The sequence below is a fragment of the Lissotriton helveticus genome, chromosome 5_1, assembly GCF_964261635.1.
Source record: "Lissotriton helveticus chromosome 5_1, aLisHel1.1, whole genome shotgun sequence".
Taxonomy (NCBI): domain Eukaryota; kingdom Metazoa; phylum Chordata; class Amphibia; order Caudata; family Salamandridae; genus Lissotriton; species Lissotriton helveticus.
Window position 1 is genome coordinate 288,341,487 of NC_136065.1, and position 25,290 is coordinate 288,366,776.

Genomic DNA, 25,290 nt, shown 5'->3' on the forward strand with positions numbered 1-25,290 from the left:
AAGGTGGCTCAGTAAGAGAGCACCTACCAGGAAGGAACCAACTGGTAAGTCTCAAGGAACTTCAGATGAACAGATGGAAGCAGGAAAACTGGAAGAGCCCTGCCTTGCAAGTAGACGACGAGTAAGGGAAGGGGAAACACGAAAACTGTGATGGAACGCTGAATAGGAGCGAACTGAGTCACAAAACTGTCACTGTCTCTCATAGCTTGGACATGAAACCAATAGCTGACCCCTCAGGCTTCAGCTTTGTCGCACCAGCAGTTAAGAGCATTCCCAGTTTCCATCTACCCATTCTCCAGATCTTCCAGGGCTTTATATGTTTATGTAAATGCTGTAACTTTTTAAGGCCTTTGTAAAACAGTGTCCTAGCTGGTTGGGAATATTTCCCTAGGTTTGACCCCTGGAGAACCCAGAGTCTGAGACTGATTCCCGACATGCATTCTGCCATATCATTGATGCGATGATGAAATGGTTCACAGATCTGCTTTACCTTTCAGAACAAGCACATAGGCAACTGTCATAACTTGTCTACCTTGGGTTACAGAAACAACATCTGAAAAAACTTCAGATGGTGCAGAATGCTGCAGCCAGGCTTTTACTGAACATACCTAAGTATCAATCAATTAAAGAGGAGATCCAGAAACTTCATTGGTTGCCTGTGGCGCAACATACCAAGTTTAAGGCACTTTGCCTAGCTTACGAAGCATTGAATGATATAGGGCCTGTACCTTTGAAAAATCTCTTCTCCTGGTACCACCCAGGCAGACAGTTAAGGTCTACCAATGCCAGATTAATGCTGGTACCAAGGATTCGAACCTCGAGTTGGGGAGGCCGAAGTATTGGCTATTGTGTGGCCAAGCTATGGAATACACTCCCGGCACACATGACAGAGGCCAACTCCCTCATCTCCTTCAGAATAGAATTGAAAACATGGTTATTTTTAAATTAATCCACCTGCTCCCCGCTTCGCTCGGGGTTTACGGTCCGGTTCAGCGCCAAGACACCTCAGGGTATTCGGGCGCTTTAGCAGTCATAATAACATAACATACACACCTGATTTTCTGTACTAAGTGCAGGACTAGATTCTACATTTGAATATCTGATGCTGGCTTCTAAAGGTATTCCTTTACAGCCATTTAACCTTTCAACTGGAGTGCATAGATCGTTTCAAAAGTGAATCCACCAGGTTAATTTACATATTCCAAAGCAAAAAGTACTTAATCTGCTGTGTCAAGAGGTTTACTGGCCCGATTAATGTCCTAAGAAAAAATAGTATTGCTGTATCATTTTTTTCAGCTATTAGCTTATACAGGAAAAGCCTTTTCTAAACCTCTGCCTTCACTGTTCCAGTGAGTAAGAATTTTTGGAAGACTTTAGTGGAGTATTAGTCTCAATCAGAAAGGCAACTCCCGGGTATGAACCTAAAGTTGTGCTACTGTAGCCAGTGGGACTACCTTCAAATCTATTCCTAAAGCTACACTGCATCATTTTTTAATGGAAAGGCACGTGTGGTGGCCAATGCTTGGCTTTATGTTCCACCAAGTCCTATGCTATATTACATAGGAGCTGTGCTAAGAACATTTTTTACCAACCTCCCCAAAATTATTTTGAGGTTTTAACCTCAATGTCACTGTCATTCCCAACATTCCTGCTAAATTCCTTCATTGCTGGATGAAATGTTCCTTCAAACACTAGGTTTGAACATGTCTTTAGATACCGTCTTGGTAAAAATAAGGATATAAGTCAGTTTAGTCACCACTTTGCTAAATAATGCTCCTAATTATATGGGGTTGGCAGCGTCTTAACAGTCTAACATTCTTCAGGCTTTTGAATTGTATCAGCTATAATACATTGCTAATAAAAAAAACAGCTTGACCACAGGACTGGATAATAGGGTGGATGCCAAAGTGAAAAAGCATCTCTGTACTACATAATTAAAATAGAAATCTACATCCAGTATTCTTCTTTCATCCACTTTCCAAATGGTACATTTTCTGCTTTTTAGGATGAGAATGCTCTTCTATTCTAGTCAGTGTTCATGAATATCAGTTCATATCCAGTGAAGAAAAACTAAAAGATGCTTTTATGTCTAGTTCTCAATCTTGGGGATTTTCACTGAATTCTAATTTCTTAACCAAGCTCTAGTGAGCTGTGAGGGACATCAACCTTGGCTAATCCTCGCCTGCATGAATGAATCTGTCAACATTTAACCCATCTGTTCAAGTATGTAGTGAATGCGTGTGAGTAGTCTAGGCAATGCAATTTGAATGTAGTTGACACAATTACCAGATCTATGGGCATGGAAAGTGCATGATGCGGAGGCAGTCCCACATTCTGAATTTTCAGGGCCGTGGCTCTTCTACTCTTTCTAAGGAAGATGTATAATAAGTTAAAATAATTAAACTATCATATCTTCCCTTTGTTAGGGCCTAGGTGCCCTTCTCACCTTCCATTATGCAGGCTTTTGGTGGGTGCGGTCTGCCCCTTATGCAGTCGCACACATCTCTTCCATAGATCTTTCTTCTGCTGAGGGTTCTGCCCAAGCCTAGGAAATATCTTGCTTAATTCTCTCAAGATTGAGAACTTCACCTGCACGGCACAATCTCCATGGCACATAGCTTCTAATAAATGTTTGTGCCTCTACAGTTTCTGGATTGTCTTTACCTGTGGTGGCTGCAGGTCTGTCTCCACTTCATACTGACAGACTTTTGGAATGCAGGAGGGCAAGTTCAAGATCTCACCCCTGTGGCCAGCCTGTTATCTACTTCATCAAGATGTCATTAGTGACAGATTTGCCATTGGGTCCTCATTGCCACCTTATGGCCCTCCCAAGAGTTTGGTAGTCTGATCGTTAGAATTACGTTGACAGAAGGAAGAGCTGTCATCTGAATGGAGATGAAATAATGTTTCCGGAGAACAAAAACATTTCTGCTACCTATACAATATATCTAAACTCTAAAAGTGTGAATGGGCTTTTTTAGGTCTTCACTTTCAGACGGCTTTAGCTGTCTGTTCAGACTGTTTTTTACAGAGGGGGTTTTGATCAGCAGACTTCATCCATTTATCGTTTAACCCCTTCGCCGCTGGTGGGATTCCCCCGCTGTGCTGGGGGGCAGGGGGCGCGTACAGCACCCCCATGCTCATGACGAGGTCAGCTCGTCATGAGCCACGGCGCTCCGGTGCTCATGACGAGCTGAACTCGTCATGACCGCTCCTGTTCCAATGGAACGTTCAGCACAGCAGGGGAATCAGCCCAGCGTGCGAGCGTTCCATCTAACGGGCGCGGTCACCGGAGCGCCGTGGCTCATGACGAGCCGACCTCGTCATGAGCGCTTAAGAGGTTAAATAGTTGCTTACATTTTTCTTCAGCCTACCAGAGTATGGAGCACCTGGTCAGCCCACTTTATGCACTGACTTCCTTCACTTTGAGTGACTGCACAAAGCTGTATACATTGTTTACATCCACCTAAAAATTGTTCATTTTGCTTCTGTGACAAAGCTGGTTAAAAATGTGTTTTTTAATTTATTTGTATTTTAACATAAAATAGCAGCTATATATTGTGCCTGTAATTCAGCTACCCAGCATGGAATGCAATTCCTAAATAACAGGTTTTGCTATTAAAGGTGACATTCTCAAGTTAAAAGTTCTTGGAAAAAATAGCATAAAAATGTTCTCACATCGAGTAGATTGTTTTGTTTTTTCTAGTTTTTTGTATATATAAAAAACTACAGTACCCAGGCTAAAAATCATTGGGTAGGAAATGATGCATTGACCAACTTGCAAGGCTTTTAAATAATGAAAAAAAACAGTGATAAGTTGATCGTGACCAAGGTGTCAGGGACACCGAAACGTGTAGATCACTCGCTTTTCATCCTGTATAATTGAAATGATCCAAGATTAAATCATGCATGCTGTGGAAAACTATTGGTGTGCGCCTGATTTTCTTTTGTGAGAAGGATTGTGTTGCAATATTGGAAGCGTGTGTAAGAACAACAGGAGTAAACCCATAGACCATGTCGGGATGGGTGTGAAGTTAGAACAATAACATTTCCCAACAGGTTTCAATTTAAGACAGTTATGTAATGTATGCAGTCTGCATTACAAAAACAGGAGACAAGGAGGCTCATATGATTTAAAGGTATGTTAATCAACAAAGTAAAAGAGGGGTGTTACACATGGTAATACAGTTAGACAGCACTGTACAGAGGAAATCATGTGACAACCCGAGGGCACTTGGTGAGTGAAGAATATATTCACTTGGTGGAAAGTGAAGACGCAAGTGCTAAATAGTGAACAGTCTTAAATTGAAACCTGTTGGGAAATGTTATTGTTCTAGCAATATTGGAAGCGGCGTGGTTCCGCCGCTGGGAGATGCACCCATGGTGAGCGCTGCAATTCCCGGTTAACTCGAACCGACGTGGCTGCATATATATATATATATATCGTAGAGCACTCCTTCAGAACAGCGCCTTGTTCCTGCTTGCGCGAAGAAATAGCACGGACCACACAAATTCCTTTGTTAGACCGCAATGTTTATTTAGCTCCCAAACATACAGTGGCAGCCATTGCACGTTTCATCCCTCCCAGGGGACTTGATCACATGACGTGTATGGGCATAGGTGAACTCTCACTATAGCCCCCGTAAATTGGACTCCCGCACTTTGTTGGTGGTTGTTGCGGTTTTTGGGGACCTGAGGAGGTCACATTCACAAGCAGAGAGCGGCAAATATTCAACCCTGCGGAGCCCAGTATGCTGGTTTTCCACCCTTGCCTAACCTGAACTTACCTGGGATCGACATTGCATTCTGGGCAAGGTAGTTCATCCTTGCTTCTACCATGTGAAGCAGAGTGACTCTGGCAACAGCTGAGGGGCGGAACCGGCAACATTCACCCAATGCGGTAAAGGCAGAACACTTCAAAATCCCCAGTGTACCGCAGACCTGCTTTATTGCTCCTGTCTTCACCCGGCGCTGACGAGGCTTAACTGAAGCCGAAATGCATACGCCCTAATGTGAATAAATTGGCCTCCGAAAGTTCCCCTGCTGTGGCCCTTTTCTTTTTGTTGGAGGAGAAGTTGTAATAGACATTATGCGCTGATGCCAGTGACGCGCTGTGAAGGACCCCCGCAACACAAGTGGACTTTGCCCTGCTGGTTCGTTTGCCTCGGTGAACATGTGTTTGTCCAGGTTTCTGGAATGGCTGTGTCCCACCACCTCCAAGCCGGGAAGAAAGCAGCGGTGCGGACGCCATTCGGCTCCCCATTGGGCATAGGTGAACTCTCACTATAGCCCCCGTAAATTGGACTCCCGCACTTTGTTGGTGGTTGTTGCGGTTTTTGGGGACCTGAGGAGGTCACATTCACAAGCAGAGAGCGGCAAATATTCAACCCTGCGGAGCCCAGTATGCCGGTTTTCCACCCTTGCCTAACCTGAACTTACCTGGGATCGACATTGCATTCTGGGCAAGGTAGTTCATCCTTGCTTCTACCATGTGAAGCAGAGTGACTCTGGCAACAGCTATGGGGTGGAACCGGCAACATTCACCCAATGCGGTAAAGGCAGAACACTTCAAAATCCCCAGTGTACCGCAGACCTGCTTTATTGCTCCTGTCTTCACCCGGCGCTGACGAGGCTTAACTGAAGCCGAAATGCATACGCCCTAATGTGAATAAATTGGCCTCCGAAAGTTCCCCTGCTGTGGCCCTTTTCTTTTCGTTGGAGGAGAAGTTGTAATAGACATTATGCGCTGATGCCAGTGACGCGCTGTGAAGGACCCCCGCAACACAAGTGGACTTTGCCCTGCTGGTTCGTTTGCCTCGGTGAACATGTGTTTGTCCAGGTTTCTGGAATGGCTGTGTCCCACCACCTCCAAGCCGGGAAGAAAGCAGCGGTGCGGGCGCCATTCGGCTCCCCATTGGGCATAGGTGAACTCTCACTATAGCCCCCGTAAATTGGACTCCCGCACTTTGTTGGTGGTTGTTGCGGTTTTTGGGGACCTGAGGAGGTCACATTCACAAGCAGAGAGCGGCAAATATTCAACCCTGCGGAGCCCAGTATGCCGGTTTTCCACCCTTGCCTAACCTGAACTTACCTGGGATCGACATTGTACCTTCAAGTTCGTCTGCTGGCAAGTGATGGAAAGAATAAATGCGAGTAAATTAATTTCTTGTGGCTTGTCTTCATGGGGCTACTCTGCAATCGAAATATATATATATATATATATATATATATATACCCCTAGTTGGAAGTGCACTCCAGTTAGGTACACGCTGAAACTCACAAGCAGCTTTCATAGACAGGGCCCCTTCAATTTCCGCTGCCTACGCGTTTCGGGCCAACCGCCCTTCTTCATGGGCAGCATGTGTTCAAGTAGCGCCAAACAGGAACATCACCAGTAAATTCCCTCATTACACGCACAGCATTATGGGACTGGTAGTGCAAGTATAACCCAAGTGGGTTGCCGCCATTATGAACATGGTGTACGAGTTACTTACCTTCGGTAGCGATGTATCTGGTAGAGACGATTCAAGCCGGAGATTCCTTAACTTAGAATTATCCCCAGGCGTGAGACTGGATCCGGAAATGTTTTGCCACAGCATCCCTCCTTGCCCGGCGGACGGCATCACGCGACTCCGCCCAGGCGTCGTCCGCGCACGTGACGTCAGCGAGGTCACATAAGTCCCACCCCGGCGCGCCTACGTCAGTTTTCTTCGGATAACTTTTCCGCGCCACAGCGCGGTGCCAGCAGACAAAACTGTGGGAGTATGGGAACAGTGTGCGAAAGAGCAGAAAAATTGGAAAAACAATGGTGACGAACAACACCATAAGGAGCAGTGTCACTACTGCAGCAGCCAAAGGCAGAGAAAAGAAGAAAGAACTGAGCACAGCCCTGAGAAGCCACCCTGCCAGGATGTAGACAGCCCCCTCTGGAGACAAGGAACACATGCAAAAAGGTCACGACAACATACAGCAGGACTACAACCCCAACCAGGAACAATGAAGGGGAACTGGTGTCAAGACAAACAGGAACAACAAATTTCCAGGGAAACCCCAGCACAGAGTGCAACAACCCCCCAAAGGAACAAGGGCAAAGGCCCGGTGAGATGACCCCAACTCAGAGGGTAGCAGAGGGACCAGAACCCTTAGTAACCAAGGGAAGGGAAGAAAGTGAAGGCAAGCCCCTGACCTGGATCATGGCAGAGGGGCACAGGGGAACATAGAAATCCATCCTCCAAAATAGTCAAAGAGGAGGAAGAAACAAGAGGCTGAACAAATCATCTTGTTACAAGAGTGAAAAAATTTACTCACAGAAGATATAGGCACCCACCGCGAGGCGAGTGCAAAAGACCAAGCCAAAGGCCCTCGCAGGGAGGAAGGGCGGGCCGCGAAGGAATCTGCGGCTAGAATCGTCTCTACCAGATACATCGTTACCGAAGGTAAGTAAATCGTACATCTGATAGAGACTACTAGCCGCAGATTCCTTAACGTAGAATAGATACCCTAGCCATACCCACGGGGAAGGGAGGGTCTGCGAAAGAGCCCCACCAGCCCAGACCAGTCCAATGGACAAGGCGAGGAGCCTCGTCCCCGGAGGCAAGGGGAACCCCCACAGCACGATCCCACGGGGGCCTGGCAAGAAGACAAGGAGAAAAGAAGAAGCTCATTCACACTCAACAAAGGAAAAAAGGCAAGGCAAGGGGAGGCCGAAGCACCCCATATCATTATAGGGCAACGGAACCTCCATCCAAGGCCAAAGCAAGGAAGAAGATCAACCCAGAAGAGGGGGCGTCCGAGGACAGATCCACGACCGGACGCCTGTCCGGTGCTGTAGAGTCCGCAACCTGGAGCAGGGCGTAGTCGTCGTCGTCCAGCACCACAGGAGATGCCGGGCAGGTCTCCACCACATCACACGGCGCAGGGGACTGGGGCTAGGCTGGAGCTGAGATGGCCAAGGGACGGCGCCGGAACGGCACCAACTCGACCTCCGACAAGGCAGCCGCCTGCGTGGAGGGACGAGAAGCACCTGGAGAGCGACAAGAAGTCCCCCGCCAGCCTCGACCCATAGGAGGACGAGAGGGGTCCCCTGAACGTCATGGCGGCGCTAAGGCCAACTCGAGCTCCTGCGAGGCATCCGCCTGCGTGGGGGGGCGAGAGGGACCCGGGGAGTGACCAGGAGTACCTCGCCAGCCTTAACCCATGAGGGGACGAGAGGGGCCCGCCGACCCCTATGGCGCCGCCAATGCCGACTCGACCTCCGAGGCAGCCGCCTGCGTGGAGGGACGAGAAGGGCCCTGGGAGGGACAAGGGGTCCCCCTCCAGCCTCGACCCATGACGGGACAAGAGGGGTCCGCTGACCCCTGTGGCGCCGCCCGGGCCAGCAGCTGCCGGCGCCGTAGCGGCGTCACCTCGGCCTAAGACTGAATAGCCACCTGTCTAAAGGGCCGAGTGAGGCTCGCGAATGTGACCCGAGCCCCGGCGACCTCCCTCGACACCACAGGGACTCCCGCAGGAGTTTGCGGCGAAGCAGAGGTGCCATGGTCCGAAGGAGGGACCCCCGAAGGGCCGCAGCCCAACGGCACCACATCCTCCGAACCTCAATCTGAACCAGTCGGGGCTGAAGCCGCCAGCGACGCCGCGGAGGGCCCCGCACAGTGCAAGGGATCCGTTGACGTCCCAGGAGGTGAAAGAGGAAGAGGAGAAGCCAGCGAGGCCTGCAAAGCCGCCACATATGTCTCCATCTGGGCTCTCGACGCCCCCTCACTGGGAAACGGTGGATAGGGGGGCGATACGCGGGGCCGCATCACCCACGGAGAGCCCACGCCCCCAACAGGCCGGAAACCAGCCCTCAGGGACAAACTGCAACACTTACCGACAGGGGAGCGAGGCTCTTGCTGCACATGGAGGGACGACGACGACGGCCGCTCCAAAAACCTTCCGCAGAAGCTGATCGAGGTGACGAAGCCGATATGGACATGCGAGCCGAGAGAAGATTCATCCTGGGTTCCCGCCGCGACTTCGGCTTCAACCATTGGCACGCCTCGCAATCAGTGGAGTCGTGATCCTACCCCAAGCACCACATGCAAATGAGGTGAGGGTCCGTCACCGACATCAATCGCCTACAAGACGAACACGTCTTAAAGCCCGAAGACATCCGCACACTGTTACCAACACACGCAAAAGCGAAGGAAAGTGCCTAAACAGGTCCGGAGCACGAACTGGATCCATGTTGCACGCGGAAAAGGAAAAAACTGACGTAGGCGCGCCTGGGTGGGACTTATGTGACCTCGCTGACGTCACGTGTGCGGACGACGACTGGGCGGAGTCGCGTGATATCTTCCCCACGGCGCGCAGGGATGCTGGGGCTAAAAAATTCTGCATCCAGTCTCACGCCTGGGGATATTCTACGTTAAGGAGTATGCAGTTAGTAGTCTCTATCAGATAAGTTCTTTTCAGGGAATCAAGAGTGTCTCTTTGCCAGCCGCTTGCACCAGTACAACAAAGCACCTCCTGCTCCGATCACACTGCTTCAGTAAACAGCAATGGACCCGTTCAGTCACGCGGTGGGCTCTTCTGTGGCCGGGCTGGCCACCATATTTGAAAAGAAAGAGTTGCCCCCAGTTGGAAGTGCACTCCAGGTAGGTACACGCTCAAACTCACAAGCAGCTTTCAAAGACACGACCCCTTTAATTTCCACTGCCTACGCGTTTCGGGCCAACCGTCCTTCATGGGCAGCATGTATTGAAATAACGGCAAACAGGAACATCACCGGTAAATTACCTCATTTATTTCCATGACACGCACAGCATTATGGGACTGGTAGTGCAAGTATAACCCAAGTGGGTCGCCATCGTTATGAACATTGTAAGTTCTTTCAGGGAATCAAAGTGTCTCTTTTCCAGCCACTTGCACCAGTACAACAAAGTGCCATCTTTCTTGCATGGTATGCCCCCACTTTTTGCTGAATTGCTGATGTTTTTTGACTGAGTGTGTCCTCGGCTCCTGCCAATCAGGTGCCCAGGGCCTGTGTTCCTTCACTAAAACTGTGTTGAAACTAAAACCCAATTGGCATCTCTGGCCACATGTCAGCCCCTGGTAAATGGTACCCTAGGTACCCAGGGCATTGTGACCAGAGAAGACCCCTAAGGGCTGCAGCACTTATTGTGCCATCCTCAGGGGCCCTGTACCCTGACACACACACACTGCCTTTGCAGGCTGAGTGTCTTGGTGCACAACTAAACAGAGTCGACATGGCACACATCCCTGTGTGCCATGCCCACAAACACACTGCCCTGGCATCCATCAGTCACCCCTCTAGCTGGGTGCACTATGCCAGTGGTGTGGGCACAGGTGCATGAGCCCTGTGCCCCTACAGTACCCAGGGCCATTCCTGGGCACTGTAAGTGCAGTGCTGCCATTAAGGGTATATGGTACTGGGAGGTTGTCATCACAAACTCCACAGCACCATGATGGCTTCACTGAAGACTGAGAAGTTTGATATCAAAGTTCTTAGCACATTAAACCCGCACTGATGCCAGTGTGGGATTTAATGTAAAATGCACGACAGAGGGCATCTTAGAGATGCCCCATGAAACCTAACCAACTCCCAGTGTCCTGACTGCGTGGCTACGGAGGCTGCTACCACCAGACATGTTTCTGGACCCCTGGGTCGAGAGCCTGCCGCTCTCGGGGGCCTGAAACAATGCACATCCCGGGACGAGGTGCCAAGCCTCCTCCCCCAGGATCAGGATGGGCAGGGAAGCTTCAAAGGCATGCCGCCTTTGTGAGCTTCTCCAGGCCACTTGCTGTAGCAATGTATGCTTCATGTATTTTTGCATAGCGCAATTGCGCCTGTCTATTTTATTAATATTGGCTTTTTGCCATTTTAAATTGTCATTGCTCCGTAGTGGGGCATTAATCTTTTCTCACCTACCTGCCTCTTCCTGCCGCTGGTCACCGTTCCGCCGTGGCTTGTACCGTTTGTTGTGGAGGGACCTCTGGGGCATTCCAGGTTCTTCACTTCCAGTTTGGTGTGTGCAAGACAGTTTGCGGTCTAGCTGCGACACCCTCCCCATAGCTATTTAAATTCCGCTTGGGGCGCGGACGCGCAGCGGATCCCCCGACTTCCTGACACCATTTTAAAGCCATCTCCGCACCGGACACTATTCTTGTGGTGACAGTCTCAATATTTTATCATCGGCACTGCCATTATTATTAGCAATGTATGCTTCATGTATTTTTGCATAGCGCGATCGTGCCTGTCTATTTTAATAATATTGGCTTTCGGCCATTTTAAATTGTCATTGCTCCGTAGTGGGGCTTTAATCTTTTCTCACCTACCTGTCTCTTCCTGCCCCCGGTTCCCGTTCCACCGCGGCTTGTGCCGTTTGTTGGGGAGGGACCTCTGGGGCATTCCAGGTTCTTCATTTCCAGTTTGGTGTGTGCAGGACGGTTGGCGGTCTAGCTGCGACGCCCTCCCCATAGCTATTTAAATTCAGCTTGGGGCGTGGACGCGCAGCGGACGCGTGCAGCGGTGCGATGAAGGCAAGCCCGTCTGCGCCTGTCCGCGCCAGACCGCCGCCAGCTGCCATACCCCCTGGTTGTTTTATCTTTTGGGTAAGGAACAGGGATATCTCCCATATCACCATGCCAATAATCAGGTACTCAAGTGCAGAACTTCAGTCGCTGTTCCTAAACAACTGAAGGCCATCTATCTGAATGCTCATTACCAAGCACGCACTGGAAATGTGGACTCTTTTAAATCAGGAGAAGCCAGATATTTGTTTCACAACTGAAACATTGCTTAATGACCAGTCACATCCCGATATAGCTATCGCTTTTCCCTCACCATATGAGCTAATTAGACTCGATAGAGCAGCTCAGAGAGGAGGGGGGATAGCAATTGCTACGACAGACAAATTAGAAGCCACCATTATAGACTCCGTTAATTTAGGCAAGGCAGAAATCCTAATTTTTAAATTCACAACACAGTCGTCCAAAACATGGACAGGAGCCCTAGTTTATAGACCTCCGGGACCTAGACCCAATTTTGTAGATAAGTTATTAGAACTCATTGCGCCCTTTGTTTTAGGAGCAAATTATTTTATCCTCATTGGAGATTTTAATTATCATGTTGACCTACTGTTAGACTCGGACACTGAACAATTGATAACATCACTACAGACATTAGGGTTGGAACAATTGATAGTTGGCCCAACCCATCAGGCTGGTCACACATTAGACCTTTTATTTACAAACGCAAATAAGCTTGTAATTGGTCAGCCTCTGCCGCTTCTTTGGACCGATCATTATCTAATTAAGTTTAGTCTTCTAATGGATGCCCATATAGTGAGCTGCAACAAGGACAGTACTGCCATTAGACCTTGGCGTAAGATCACCCTTGCTTCTTTTTCTACTCACTTTAATACTGCAGCCCTTCCTGGCACAGATAACATAGAAGAGGCCACTAAGGCATTTGAAGATGCCATAACATCTACTCTGGACACCGTTGCCCCAATGTTGAGTCAAGTCCAGGAGTAAACCTTCTCCCTGGTTCACCGCAGCATTCAAAGTTGAGAAACTGTCCAACAGGGCCGCAGAATGAAGGAAAACACAATCCGCCAATGATCGAGCCAAATGTAAAGAAAGCCACCGCTTATATCTAAATAATATTAAACAAGCAAAAAAGCTGTATTTAACAGAGAAGATTGAGAATGCTGCCAACTCTAGCAAGGAATTACATAAAATTTTGAAAGAGTTTACCTCCCCAGAAGCCATTCAACCCTCTGTTGCTCCTACACAGGATTGGGTCGATAAAATATCTTTCTTTTTTGATGATAAAGTTAAAGCTATTTATAGATCCTTACCCCAAGAAAACAACGTCCTTATGTTTTCAGTTATGAAGAATCACTCACCTGTACCTTTGCTGATGAAATTTAAACCAGTGACCTGTGAACAGGTGTCAGAAGTTATGGTCAAAATTAAATCTAGCTCTCCTCCCCCCCGGATCTATTGGAAAATAGCCTCACAGCTGACACCGTGGTTAACAGAGATTTTTAATATGTCTCCGGAACAAGCTGTTGTACCAAGAAACTTGATAATAGCGTAAGTCAGACCCATTCTAAAGAAGCCCACATTGGATGCAAACGAACCTGGAAGCTTCTGCCCCATTTCATTGCTGCCTTATTTCGGTAAAGCTTTGGGGGCCCTGGTAAACAAACAACTAACTAATCACTTAGAAAGCCATAAGCTTCTTGATTCCTCTCAATCAGGGTTTCGAGCGGCACATAGTACCGAAACTGCAGTAGTTGAAATGGTTGACAACATCTGGCAGGCCTTGGACAAAAAGGAATCAGCTATGCTGTTTCTTTTAGATTTGTCGGCCGCTTTCGACACCATGTCCCATGATATTTCGTTACAGTGATGGGGGTCTGAGGGAAGGCTCGTGACTGGTTTAACAACTATCTAAAGGATCGTTTCACCACCGTGCACTTAGGCTCACAGGCTGCATGTAGCAGACCAGTATGTATTGGAGTTCCACAGGGATCTGTCTTGAGCCCTCTGCTCTTCAATATGTATGTCACCCCGCTGGCCAAGATTATTAGATCCTATGGGTTTGAGGCCGTCTCGCATGCAGACGATACCCAGCTGCTGATCACCTTTGGCCCAGACACAACTGATACTATGATCCGGTTTAAAAACTGTATGACCCACATTGACAACTGGATGGGCCAAAATAAACGACAGTTAAATAACAGCAAAACCAAGATCATTCTGTTCGGCAAGGCTGAAGATCATTGGTCAAGCAGCTGCTGGCCCCAGACACTCGGCCCCTGTCCATCTCCAAAACAAACAGTCTGCAATCTGGGAATTACCATTGATAACAAACTTTCCATTAAAGCACATGTGAATCGTGTACTGGGCACCTGCTATGCCATCTTACGGAAATTACGGAAAATCTTCAAATGGCTACCGATGAAACCCGGAAGCCACTGGTGCAGGGCCTCATTGTCCGTCGCATGGACTATGGAAACGCCTTATTGGCCTCTATAAAAGAAGATCTTTTTTCCAAACTACAGATTCTGCAGAACACGGCAGCCAATTAATCCTGGATCTGCCTCCTAGGTCGCCATCCGTCCCCAACTTGAAGCTTCTTCTTTGGCTTCCAATTAGGAAGAGAGGGCAGTATAAAATCCTAAGCCTCACACATAAAAGCTTTTATGGCACCGGTCCTGGTTATCTTGGGAAAAAACTGAAAAAATATCAACCCGTGAGAACTCTTAGATCCAGTTCTAAGCTCCTCTTACTTCCCCTGCGAGTTCGCACTGTGCGTAACGGTGGCCGATCTTTTTCCCATCTCGCCCCGTATTTTTTGAACCAGCTTCCGCCCCATCCTATGTCCATCCCAGACAACCGACGCTTCTGTAGTGAATTCAAAACATGGCTGTTCTCCTAGTGAAATGAGCTACAACTCAGCCAGTTGAAGGGTCTGCAAACGCCTTAAGACCAAATGGTGATATGTGCGCTATACAAGATTTTTTGACTTTGACTTTGCTGTACTCAGCAACTGGCCCCCACCAGTTTTGACCCCCACTCTGGCAGGAAGAACGGCGGGAAACCCTAAGTGAGGAAAGGGGGTGTGCCAGCCTATGCCAAATCCACCCCTCAGGTGGGAGAGGCGAGGTGAAACACCACTTCGGGCTCCGGCCATCTTGAGGATGGGGAGCCTTGCCCAATCAGAGATAGGCTCCTGCCCCCCTCCTACCGGAAAGGAGCAGGCTAGGGGGGATGTATGACGTTTCAACACATGCTTTTACAACGCATGCCATTACGACGCAGGTTTTACAATGCAAGTCGTTACAACGACTTGCGTTGGTGGGCGCTGGATAGTGAATAGTTTAATTTACTATTCCAACTCAAGTCCCCGTGGATAGTAGGGAAGGTGTTGGATAGTAATTAAACTATTCCCTATCCTAGAGCGCCCCCCAGCGCAATGCGTTGAAATAACTTGCGTTGTAAAAGTTGCGTCATAATGGTAGTGCGTTATAAAAGTTGCGTTGTAAAGGATGTTCCCCGGCTAGGGGGTGTACTCACCCCAGGGCAGGGACCCACTGGTCCCTGCCCTCCCCTACCTGTAACACCCCTAAATTTAGTATTTAGGGGCACCCTGAACCTTCCTTCCTCAGATCCCGATTGCAACAAGAAGAAGAACAAGAAACAAAAAGACCTGCCTTGCAGCTCCTAACAAGAGGACGACACCAACTGACTTGGCCCCAGAACCCTACAGGACTGTTGATTCTTGAATCTGCTCCTGCGAAACTCCGGCGTCTCCTGCAGACAGCAACATCGAAAACCCCGGAGGACCTGCCTGCCTTGAACCTCTAAAAAGACTGGGACTCCCACGAGTAGTGGTTCTGCTCAAACAGCAACACCCCTGGTGCCAGCCAGGAACCGCTAATCCAGCATACTCTGCACCTGCCGAGCCCGGCCTGTGCCTGAGTGAACCAAGACCACGAGGACGTCCTCCCGTCGACTGTGACCCGTAGACAAGTGCCCATAGACCCTCCTCGACGAACCAGACGACGCCTGCAGCCTCAAAACCAGGGACCCCTCCAACCGCTACCAGCTGAGGGTAAGATTTCCCGACCCCAAAAGACACCCCTGCACCCGGCGCCCTGCGGCCCCCTGTGCCTTCCTTTGGGGTACCTACCTCTTTTCCAAGATCCCAACTTACCTCTCAAAGTGGTGGTCGCACCTGAAGAATTTCTGTCCCCGAGTCTGCAGCCTTTGTTCACTATTTAACTCTCCCATTTATTGACATTGAGCGCCCAACGGCTCAAAAGCAACCTGCATCCAGCCGCCCGAGTGACGCTGGAAGTGCAGCAACTACTCTACTTTACTTCCCCACTTGCCCTGTGTAAGTGACCACGAGCTCAGCTCCCACAGCCGCGTGGCCTACTTGCTTGCAGCCACCAACCGAAGGCCCCCTACCCTCCATAGGATTGCATTGGGCCTACTCTCTCTGCACCCGGCTGCCCCAGTGCAGCTGAGGGTGCAACAAATGTACCTTTCCGACCCTGGGAGACCCCTGAGTCTATGCCCAGAACCTTAACTCTACCAGTCGAGTACTTAATTAAAGCCGATAACTAATTTTCCTTCCATAGGTTAACATTGACTGGTTTCACTTGGATATTCTTGTGTGGAGTTTTGAAACTCCAAAATATTCATTTAAAATCAGCTGGATAACTAATTCTGATTTACTCACGTGTGATCAGGAGAGAAGCCAGTGCTGTACTTTTCAGCCCAGCACTGAACCGAAAAGTAATTATAACTGTACTTACCAGTAACTTGAATTTCCTCCCGTGGATAACATTGCTTGGTTTTCACTGAAAAGTTTCTAAGTGTCAACTTTGAAAATACAATTATATTCTTTAAAATTCGTTACTGTAACCAAAATGCTTTTACTTAACTGTTTACAGCATATGTCCCGGGACTGAATCGGGGATCCAGTCCTGTGGTTAGAAAAGTAATCTATAAAGTAATCAATTGCATTTAACTAGAAAAACCCATTGAGCTCAATGTTATATTGTGTTTGGAATTGTGTTGTCGCTTGCAACCACTGTAGCTCTTGTACTTACAAAGTCTATTGCTTATTTGCAAAGTAATTACCTAAAGTCACTTATATTGAGAAAAGTATATTTTGATACCTTGTTGGTTCTAAAATAAAACAACTATATCTTTTGATACAGAACAATTGGCCTAAAGTTCAGTTCTTGAGTGTGTGAGACCATTTGCTGACTGAGTGTGTACAACAAATGCTTTACACTGTCCTCTGATACTGCCTTACTGCTCGACCAATCTACCACTTTAGGGAGTAAGGTTATATCTAACTTTAGCCTCTGCCAAACCTCTGGAGACTGTGGACTCTGAGCACACTGTACCTTACTTTGGTCCAGTATATTGTAATTGTAATTGTAAAAGTACTTGTAAAGCGCGTTTGCTGCCCGAAAGCGTCCAAGCGCTGAGTAGAAGCAGGGAGTACCTGGAGGGGAGTACCTGGAGGGGATCTAGGGGAAGGCGGAGTTGGCGAACAGTAGGGTCTTTAGACTTTTACGGAATGAAAGGAGCTCTGGGTTAGACCGAAGTGAGATGGGGAGGGCATTCCAGAGCTTGGCGGCGTTCCAGGAGAACATCCTGCCCCCAGACCTGGCTCGCTTCACTCTGGGAACAACCACGAGGTACGCCTCTGTCGACCGGAGGTTCCTGTTAGGTTGGTAAGGAATGATAAGGTCAGTGTTGATGGCTGGGGCTGTTTTCCAAAAGGCGCGGTGCGCCAAGCACAGCGCCTTGAAGGTCACTCTCTGCCTCACTGGCAACCAGTGGAGAGTTTTCAGAGCGGGTCTGGCTGATTGAGTGCGCGAGAGTTCCAGCAAGGTGCGGGCTGCACAGTTTTGGACGACCTGTAGTTTCCGGAGGGTCATCTCTGGTGCTCCTAGATACAAGGCATTGTTAGAATCCAGGCGTGACTGGATAAGGCCTTGTACCGCCACCTTTTTGGCCTCTTGGGGGAGTAGCGGGAGGACTTTCCTCAGGATTCTAAGCAGGCCAAAGCAAGTGGAAGACAGTTTTTTGGCCTGAGTAGAAAAGGAGAGTTTGTTGTCAAGCCATATCCCCAGGCTTTTGACGCTGTCCTTAGGGGTGGGAGGAGGGCCCAAGACACTGGGCCACAGTGAAATGAATGGTACGGGAGAGGTGGGGCCTAGGAGCATAAGCTCCGTCTTATCACCGTTTAGTTTTAGGGAGGAGTTGGTCATCCATCCCTTGACATCCACTAGACAGTTTAGGAGGTCGGCTGTGGAATGCCTACTGTTCTTCGTGGCCAACGAGACCACCAGCTGGGTGTCGTCGGCATATGACACAATTTTAATGCCATATGGTTCGACAACACCCGCCAGCGGCCTCATGTATACGTTGAACAGTACAGGGCTCAGAGAGGAGCCCTGTGGTACTCCGCAGTTCAGGGGTTTACTCGAGGACACCATCTCTCCGTCAAAGATCTGGAATGACCTCCCAGACAGGAAGGACTCGAACCACCTTAAGGCGTCACCTGAGACTCCGATGTTGTGGAGACGGTCCAGCAAGGTGGTGTAGCTGACCGTATCGAAGGCGGCACTTAGATCAAGGAGGATCACTGCCACTGATCCTCCCTGATCCAGTATCCTTCGAGTCTCTTCGGTGACGGCTAGCAAGGCGGCTTCAGTGCCATGCTTTGGTCTAAAGCCCGTCTGGGATGTGTGTAGTAGAGAGTGGTCCTCCAGGAACTGGACCAGCTGCATGTTTATGTGCTTCTCTAACACCTTGCTGGCCCAAGGAAGAAGAGAGATGGGACGGTAGCTGGAGTAGTCGTCTGGGTCCAGGCCGGGCTTCTTCAGCAGCGCCCTTACCATGGCCTGTTTCCAGGCTGTGGGGACTGAGCATGCGAATATAGAGGTATTTAGAAGATCCCGGATGACAGGCAAAGTGGCTGTACTTGCCTGCATTAGGACTTCTGGAGGAGCAGGATCGCGGGGGGAGCCGGATTTTACTTGTCGTGCCACTTTACTTAAGGTGTCAAGGTCCAACGGAAGAAAGTGCTCAAGGGCAGGCTGATCTGGGTGCCAAGGTGATTTAGGGGGGGGAGAGTGAGATACATCCAGAGTAGTGTCTGAGGTGGGGAAGGTGGAATAAATTTTTGTGACTTTATTATAGAAGAAATCCGCAAGCTCGTTGCATTGATCCTTGGTTTTGTTAGGTGGAGGTGCCATATTGGCGGTGGAGCAATGCTTTATTATCTGGAAAATTTCTTTAGGTTTTGATTTTGCTTCTAATATTTTCTCAGAATAATAAGTTGCCTGGGCTGTTTTGATCCCTTCTTTATAGACTTTAATCGCCTCTTTATAAGAGGCCTTTTTGTCTGGGAGAAAGTCTAGACGCCAGGCTCGCTCCCGTTGCCTACAGAGGCGTTTTAGTTGTCTAAGAGAGTCAGAAAACCAAGGGGCAGTTTTCTGAAGTCTGTTAAAGGATGATTTACGGATCGGGAGAATCGAATCTAGCGAATGGGTGATCCAGTTTTCGTAGTGGGAGTTAGCCATGTTGGGATCTGGGCAGAGTGAAGGGCAAGTGGAGTCTAGTTTGTGTAGCCAGGCCTCCAGTGGGAGTTTTGACCAGTTCCTTCTAGAGGAAACCTGGGGAGGGAGCTGGGGGGTTTTGTGTTTGACCCAGGTGAATGGGATTAGAAAATGGTCCGACCAAGGGAGGGGGATGGGTTGATCAACAGTTAGATCCGGGCAGTTGCTAAATATGGGGTCGAGTAAGTTGCCCCTTTCATGGGTCGGAGCAGCAACCAGTTGGGACAGTTGGAGAGCCTCCAGATCCTCTAGTAGTTCCTGAGCCATGTTGTCTGAGGGGGAATTGAAATGGAGATTTAGGTCTCCTAAAATCGTGTAGTTAGCGGCGGACAGAATTCTTCCCGCTATGGTCTCAGGAAGAGTCCTATGAAACTCTTTTACGGGCTGCGGGGGGCGGTAGATCAAGGTACCGGAGAAAGTGTTGTTCGCGTTGAACTCTATGTGGAATGCTATGCTCTCACATTCAGGAATGATCTCTGCTGTGGTCGGACATCGGTACTGGTTCTTCAGAATGATCGCCAGACCTCCGCCTCTCCCTACCGGTCTATCTGCTCTAAGGATATAATATCCTACAGGTAAGGCTTGAACTACGTCCGGCTCAGAGTGCTCGGTGAGCCATGTTTCTGTCAGAAATACCACGTCTGGCTTGTGTTCTTCAAGCAGCATGGCAATCTGTATACTGTGTTTGGGCAGGGAACGGCAGTTTAGTGCGTACATACGGTACGTTAGTGCAGTGGCTGACTGGGATTTGCGGAATAAGTGCTTCCACCCTGGACATCGGGCGGGTAGCTCTAACGGAGCGAAAGTGTGGGAGCACTGAGGAGTGGCAATCCCACCTAGGCTATGTAGGGCCGCCGAGCTATAGGTCCTGCTGTGGATGTCATGGGAGCCAGGGTGTGTGGCCCCGGGTCCCGGCTGGTCGCGGACGGGCGCAGACGGGCTTGCCTTAGGCGCGCCTTCGGCGCGCAACCGTCGCGCCCGCTGCGCTCGCCCGCTGCGCGACCGAGGATTACACATATTTTATGCGCGAGTGTTGTGGGGGCGTGGCCTGAAAGGGGCGTGGCCTCCGCTCGTGGTGGGAGGGCGCGAGGGGAAGAGTGTTTGTGTCGTCAGCGCTAGCTCCGCTGTGAACACAACAGTTAGCTGGTAAGTGCAGTAAAGAACAAGTAGTCTGTGCTTTTAAAAACAGGTTTACCAGTGACAATCAATTTTTAAAAAAACGCTCTGCCTTACTCCCGGCTTCCGCCTCAGGAGTCTGCTTCAGTTCTGTGTGTTGCCCAACTCGGCGCTTTTATGAGCGAGTGTTGTGGGGGCGTGGCCTGAAAGGGGCGTGGCCTCCGCTCGTGGTGGGAGGGCGCGAGGGCGCGAGGGGAAGAGTGTTTGTGTCGTCAGCGCTAGCTCCGCTGTGAACACAACAGTTAGCTGGTAAGTGCAGTAAAGAACAAGTAGTCTGTGCTTTTAAAAACAGGTTTACCAGTGACAATCAATTTTTAAAAAAACGCTCTGCCTTACTCCCGGCTTCCGCCTCAGGAGTCTGCTTCAGAGCCACTTTCTTACATTCTGCTCCGATCACACTGTTTCAATAAACAGGGCACCATATTTGAAAAGAAAGAGTTGCCCCCAGTTGGAAGTGCACTCCAGGTAGGTACATGTTCAAAGTCACAAGCAGCTTTCATAGAATCAGAGTGTCTCTTTTCCAGCTGCTTGCACCAGTACAACAAAGTGTAATCCGGCAATAAAGAGAAGGGGATACACTGATTTGTCTCCGTTTGCCGTAATTTTCTGAAAACTGCCTATGAAGAAGGGCGTGACGCCCGAAACGCGTTGGCAGGACTTTTTTAAAGGACTGTGTCCATGATAGTGGCACTTGCTTTTACCACCTTTCAACCGATCTGTGAGTGCGATCTCACTTCAGGGGCAACTCTGTTTTTTGGTTGTATAGTGGCCTGCCCAGGTCACGAGATCGCACCGCCACAATATCCTTGTGAATCTGCAGCTACTTACTTGGGCAGCAGTTTTGCGGAGCAGGAGGCGCTGCGCAAGGTGCAAGAGCGACTGTGTGTGACACTGTGGTGCCTTTCAGAGAACTGGAGATAATGCACTTGGCCGCGGGGACCCACATGGGGAGAAAGGACTTCCAGTCCCATAAAGCTTTGAAATGCTGACCTGAATGTAATCAGACAATAAATAGAAGGGGATATACTGGTTTGTCTCTGTATGCCGTCATTTGCTGGAAAATGCCTATGAAGAAGGGCGTGACGCCCCAAACGCGTTGGCAGGACTTTTTTAAAGGACTGTGTCCATGATAGTGGCGCTTGCTTTTACCAACTTTCAACCGACCTGCGAGTGCGATCTCACTTCAGGGGCAACTCTGGTTTTTGGATATATATGTATGTGTATATATATATATATATATATATATATATATATATATATATAATATGCTATCTCAAAATGCAAGATTGTAAGGGGAAGATGGGTGTAGTTGTGGAATTCTGGTACTGTGACAAACTATGGAAGGGGGTTTCAAAATAATGTAGTTGGAGGGAGAGAGAAAGAACCTTGAAGTTGCATCAACAATAAATAAATAATCCTATAGTGTCATCATATTGAGGGTCCTCCTTACACAACTACGTATTGATTGTCTTGAAGGATTAAAGAGCAAGATCGTTCCACTTACATTCTCTGCACCTTTGTGGTAACTGAGCAGTGGTTTGAAATTTAGTGCTGATGCTTTCTCAATTACTTTCAATAAAGTTAGCTTTTCTCATATGTTATGTTAGTAACACTTATATACCATTAGGTCTCTTAATGTTGCATCTATGAGGTGTCTGATAGATTATAGGCACTATCGACTGAACAGCTTTGTTTTTCTTCCAGTTAGTAGTTCCTCTGGCTCACTCGTATTTTCTTCTTAAAATTGATTTGGAATTTTATGTTAGCCCATCTGTCAACATGCCGTTATATTTTTTAAATAATCTTAGCAGGGTGTACATGTTTCGACGTGACTGTAGGTAGTAGGTATCACTTGGAGAGAAATAAATTGCAACGGTATTCTGGGTAGTTTTAGTTTACTACTTACTTGGGAGTCTAAGGAAAACAATCAGCAATGACAGAGCGTTTTTGTGAATTCTGACAACATACCTGTAAGAAATGCTTTCGACAGAAGAATCTTTTGTAATGCCCTCTCAGCTCAAATTTGTAAAGCAGCAGCTCGGAAGTCAATACACACCTTTAGTGCACATCGTTTGGATTCTGACATTAAGCGTCCTCTCAGGCTGTCAAGTTATCTCCTTGTTAATATGTTTTGACCACGATCCTCTAGTTCTCAATACCTGCCCCCACCCACCCAGAGGATAGAGGTCCACCTCTGAAAAATATTTCAAGATTAGGAATCTAGGGAGGGACCCTTGCTAGAGATGGAAATTGTTTTTGCCTGTAACAATAGTTCTCCAGTGGGGGGGATTTCCTCCCCAGATTCATATTACTGCTCCATTCATGTCTAATTAATGACAAAGTACTGAAGTAAAATGTTTCATTGAGCTATGCTTCCTGAGCTAAAGTAACTTCCACCTGCGTTAAAATTTTAAGTGGGGAATTTTCTTTACCTAATCACTGCAATGCTAACTAGTTTTTTCTTTAATTTCCTATTTCAAAACTGTTTTGGAAAGTGAAAAATGGACCATATTTTTGTATGAATTTTTACATTTCTAAATAAATGAGTATTTCCGAGTTCAACCTGACAGACACACATTATTCTAATGTTCTGAATCTGAGCTAATTCCCCAGGGGAACAGTGTTACATGTAAGTTATTGTTCCATATTGGTTTGCCTATTTTAGGCATTTGTAATCCCTCACATGGCTGCAGCATATGTCAGTGGTTCTTCCTATGTCACATTTCCCCCCAAAGTTTAGTTGTTGTTTCACACTTAACTTAAAGTACAGTGTTAAGTAACTTTTTGCTGTTTCTTTTTTTAATTGCAGCTCACATCACTGGAGCTGCAGTATGTCTCACCAAAACTCCTCATGTGTCGGGACCTGGAACTGGCCGTGCCAGGGACATACGATCCTAACCAGGCAATCATACGCATCCAGTCCATAGCACCATCGCTGCAGGTCATCACATCAAAACAGAGGCCGCGGAAGCTGACACTAATGGGTAGGAGATTAGACCTCTGACCCTGTTGCTGTTGAATGCATAGCCTGTACCAGCACTGAGTTATGAGAGATGTAGCCCTCTGAATTTAACAGATAGGCTGTTGTGCAAACAAGATAGACTTGAGAATAACTCAGAGCAAAAGAAGAAGAATCTGTGCACCGATCATTACTGATTCAAATTGAACAGATCAAATTCAGGACCATGCTAGCATGTCTATAATGCTATAATAAGAGCACGGGCTAAGTGAAACTGTTGAAAAATGTATATACTTCTTTTACAAAGGGTAGGAAGGACCACTTCATGCCACATGTTTTTACCATGCTGAACCTTGGTCTGTGCTATTAGTGTGGTCAGTCGCAACAAAGTATAGGCCACTTCGGCTTACACGTTTGTGATTAGCAGGAGGAGGAGTTGGGTCTCATGACCCAGTCAAGCAGAACATTGAAGGAAAGTGCATGACACTTTGTTTTTACTTCCCTGATATTGCTCCTGAGCCTTGCTATTTAACGATGTGTACCTATAATCATCATGGTGGTAGGAGTTGATAATTGTATTGTATTGTATTGTAATTGCATTTATATATCACTCACTACCTTGAAGAGGCGTCAAAGCGCATTTTCGGTGAGTAGCACGCTACTCCGGTAACCATAAAGGATTAGTGTTGAATTAGTATAGTGAAATATGAAAGTAATTTGAGTGGTGGATAGGTTAGTCCGTTATTTGGATTCAGAAGGATAGCGGAGGGATAGAAGAGGGAAAAAGGTTTCCTTTAGTATAGAGCTTGTTACCCATGATGGGGTGCTAAAGCGTTTTTTCCAGCGAGTAGCACGCTACTCTGGAACCCATGAAGGATTAGTGGTGAATTAGTATAGTGAAATATGAAAGTAATTTGAGTGGTGGATATTAGTTATTTGGATTGAGAAGGATAGCGGAGGGATAGAATAGGGAAAAGGTTTGCATTTATATAGCTCTGGGTACCCCTGGTGGGGTGTTGAAGCGTTTTTTTTTTTTTTTATGCGAGTATCCTAGTGATTAGGATTTGGAAAATTACACTTCTCCACAGACATCATCAATACTTTTTCTACTTAGTCGAAGCTTCTTTATGGTCTTTATTTACAAGGAATAAAGAAAAATACACTTCTGAATGACTAGTTTACCTCTTTCCCTAATCTTCCTCCTTTGCTCTGCTACTCCAGGTTATGATCATATATTGTGTTCCTCATTGATGTTCATGAACTCTCAATCGCTGTCCCTTTGAGTGGAATACCAGAGTGCTTTACAAGAGACAACGTTCTCCACTCTAATTATTAATATAAGTTCCCATATAATGTACATTATATTTTGTTTTTCTTTTTAGAAAGAATAATTAAACCTTAAAACTGGCAGCAGTCTGTACACTTCCCCAAATAGTATTTTTTTAAATGAGAAAATGAAGGAAAATGTCAGATGGCTGGGACAATGGACTGGCAGCCCATTTTTTAATCTGTCCCTGTGGAAATTGTACTGCCCAGTTTCTACGTTTTGGCATAAAATTCAGCCAGAAATCCTTTTACCTCACATCTTTGGGTATGAGTTGCCTATTTGATTTTTTGGGGTGAGAAATCTGTAGTTCCCGTTTTTGTGTATTTTGTACCGCTTTTACAGCCATATTATTAAGTAATGTCCAGGTTGCTAGAAATGTTTTGGGAGTACATTGGCGAGAAAAGGGAATCTACCAGAAGTGAAAGAAATATTCCAGAAATCCTACCAGAATGTGTTACTGACCCTGAAACCCTCCGAAGCCCAATGAGACCAGTTTTGAATGCCATCCCTCCATTCCACCCCTACTAGAGGGTTCATGGAAACGAAGCTTTGAGCACCAATCAGGAAAGTCCCACCATCTCTGGAAACATAGGAGGTATGATGGTAGTCATCATCTCTGAAGAGACTAATGTATATGGAGGATCACCTTGATGGTTGACGTGTAT

The 25,290-nt window shown here is 47.6% G+C and overlaps 1 protein-coding gene across 2 annotated transcripts in view; it reads left to right on the plus strand.

The window, feature by feature from the left end:
- Positions 1 to 25,290, plus strand: part of MTOR (mechanistic target of rapamycin kinase) — an 865,133-nt gene that overhangs the window by 734,151 nt on the left and 105,692 nt on the right. For both annotated transcript variants that reach the window (XM_078642233.1, XM_078642234.1), the window contains one exon: positions 23,149 to 23,323. In XM_078642233.1, coding sequence (XP_078498359.1) covers positions 23,149 to 23,323 — 175 coding nt within the window. The remainder of the gene's footprint in view (positions 1 to 23,148; positions 23,324 to 25,290) is intronic.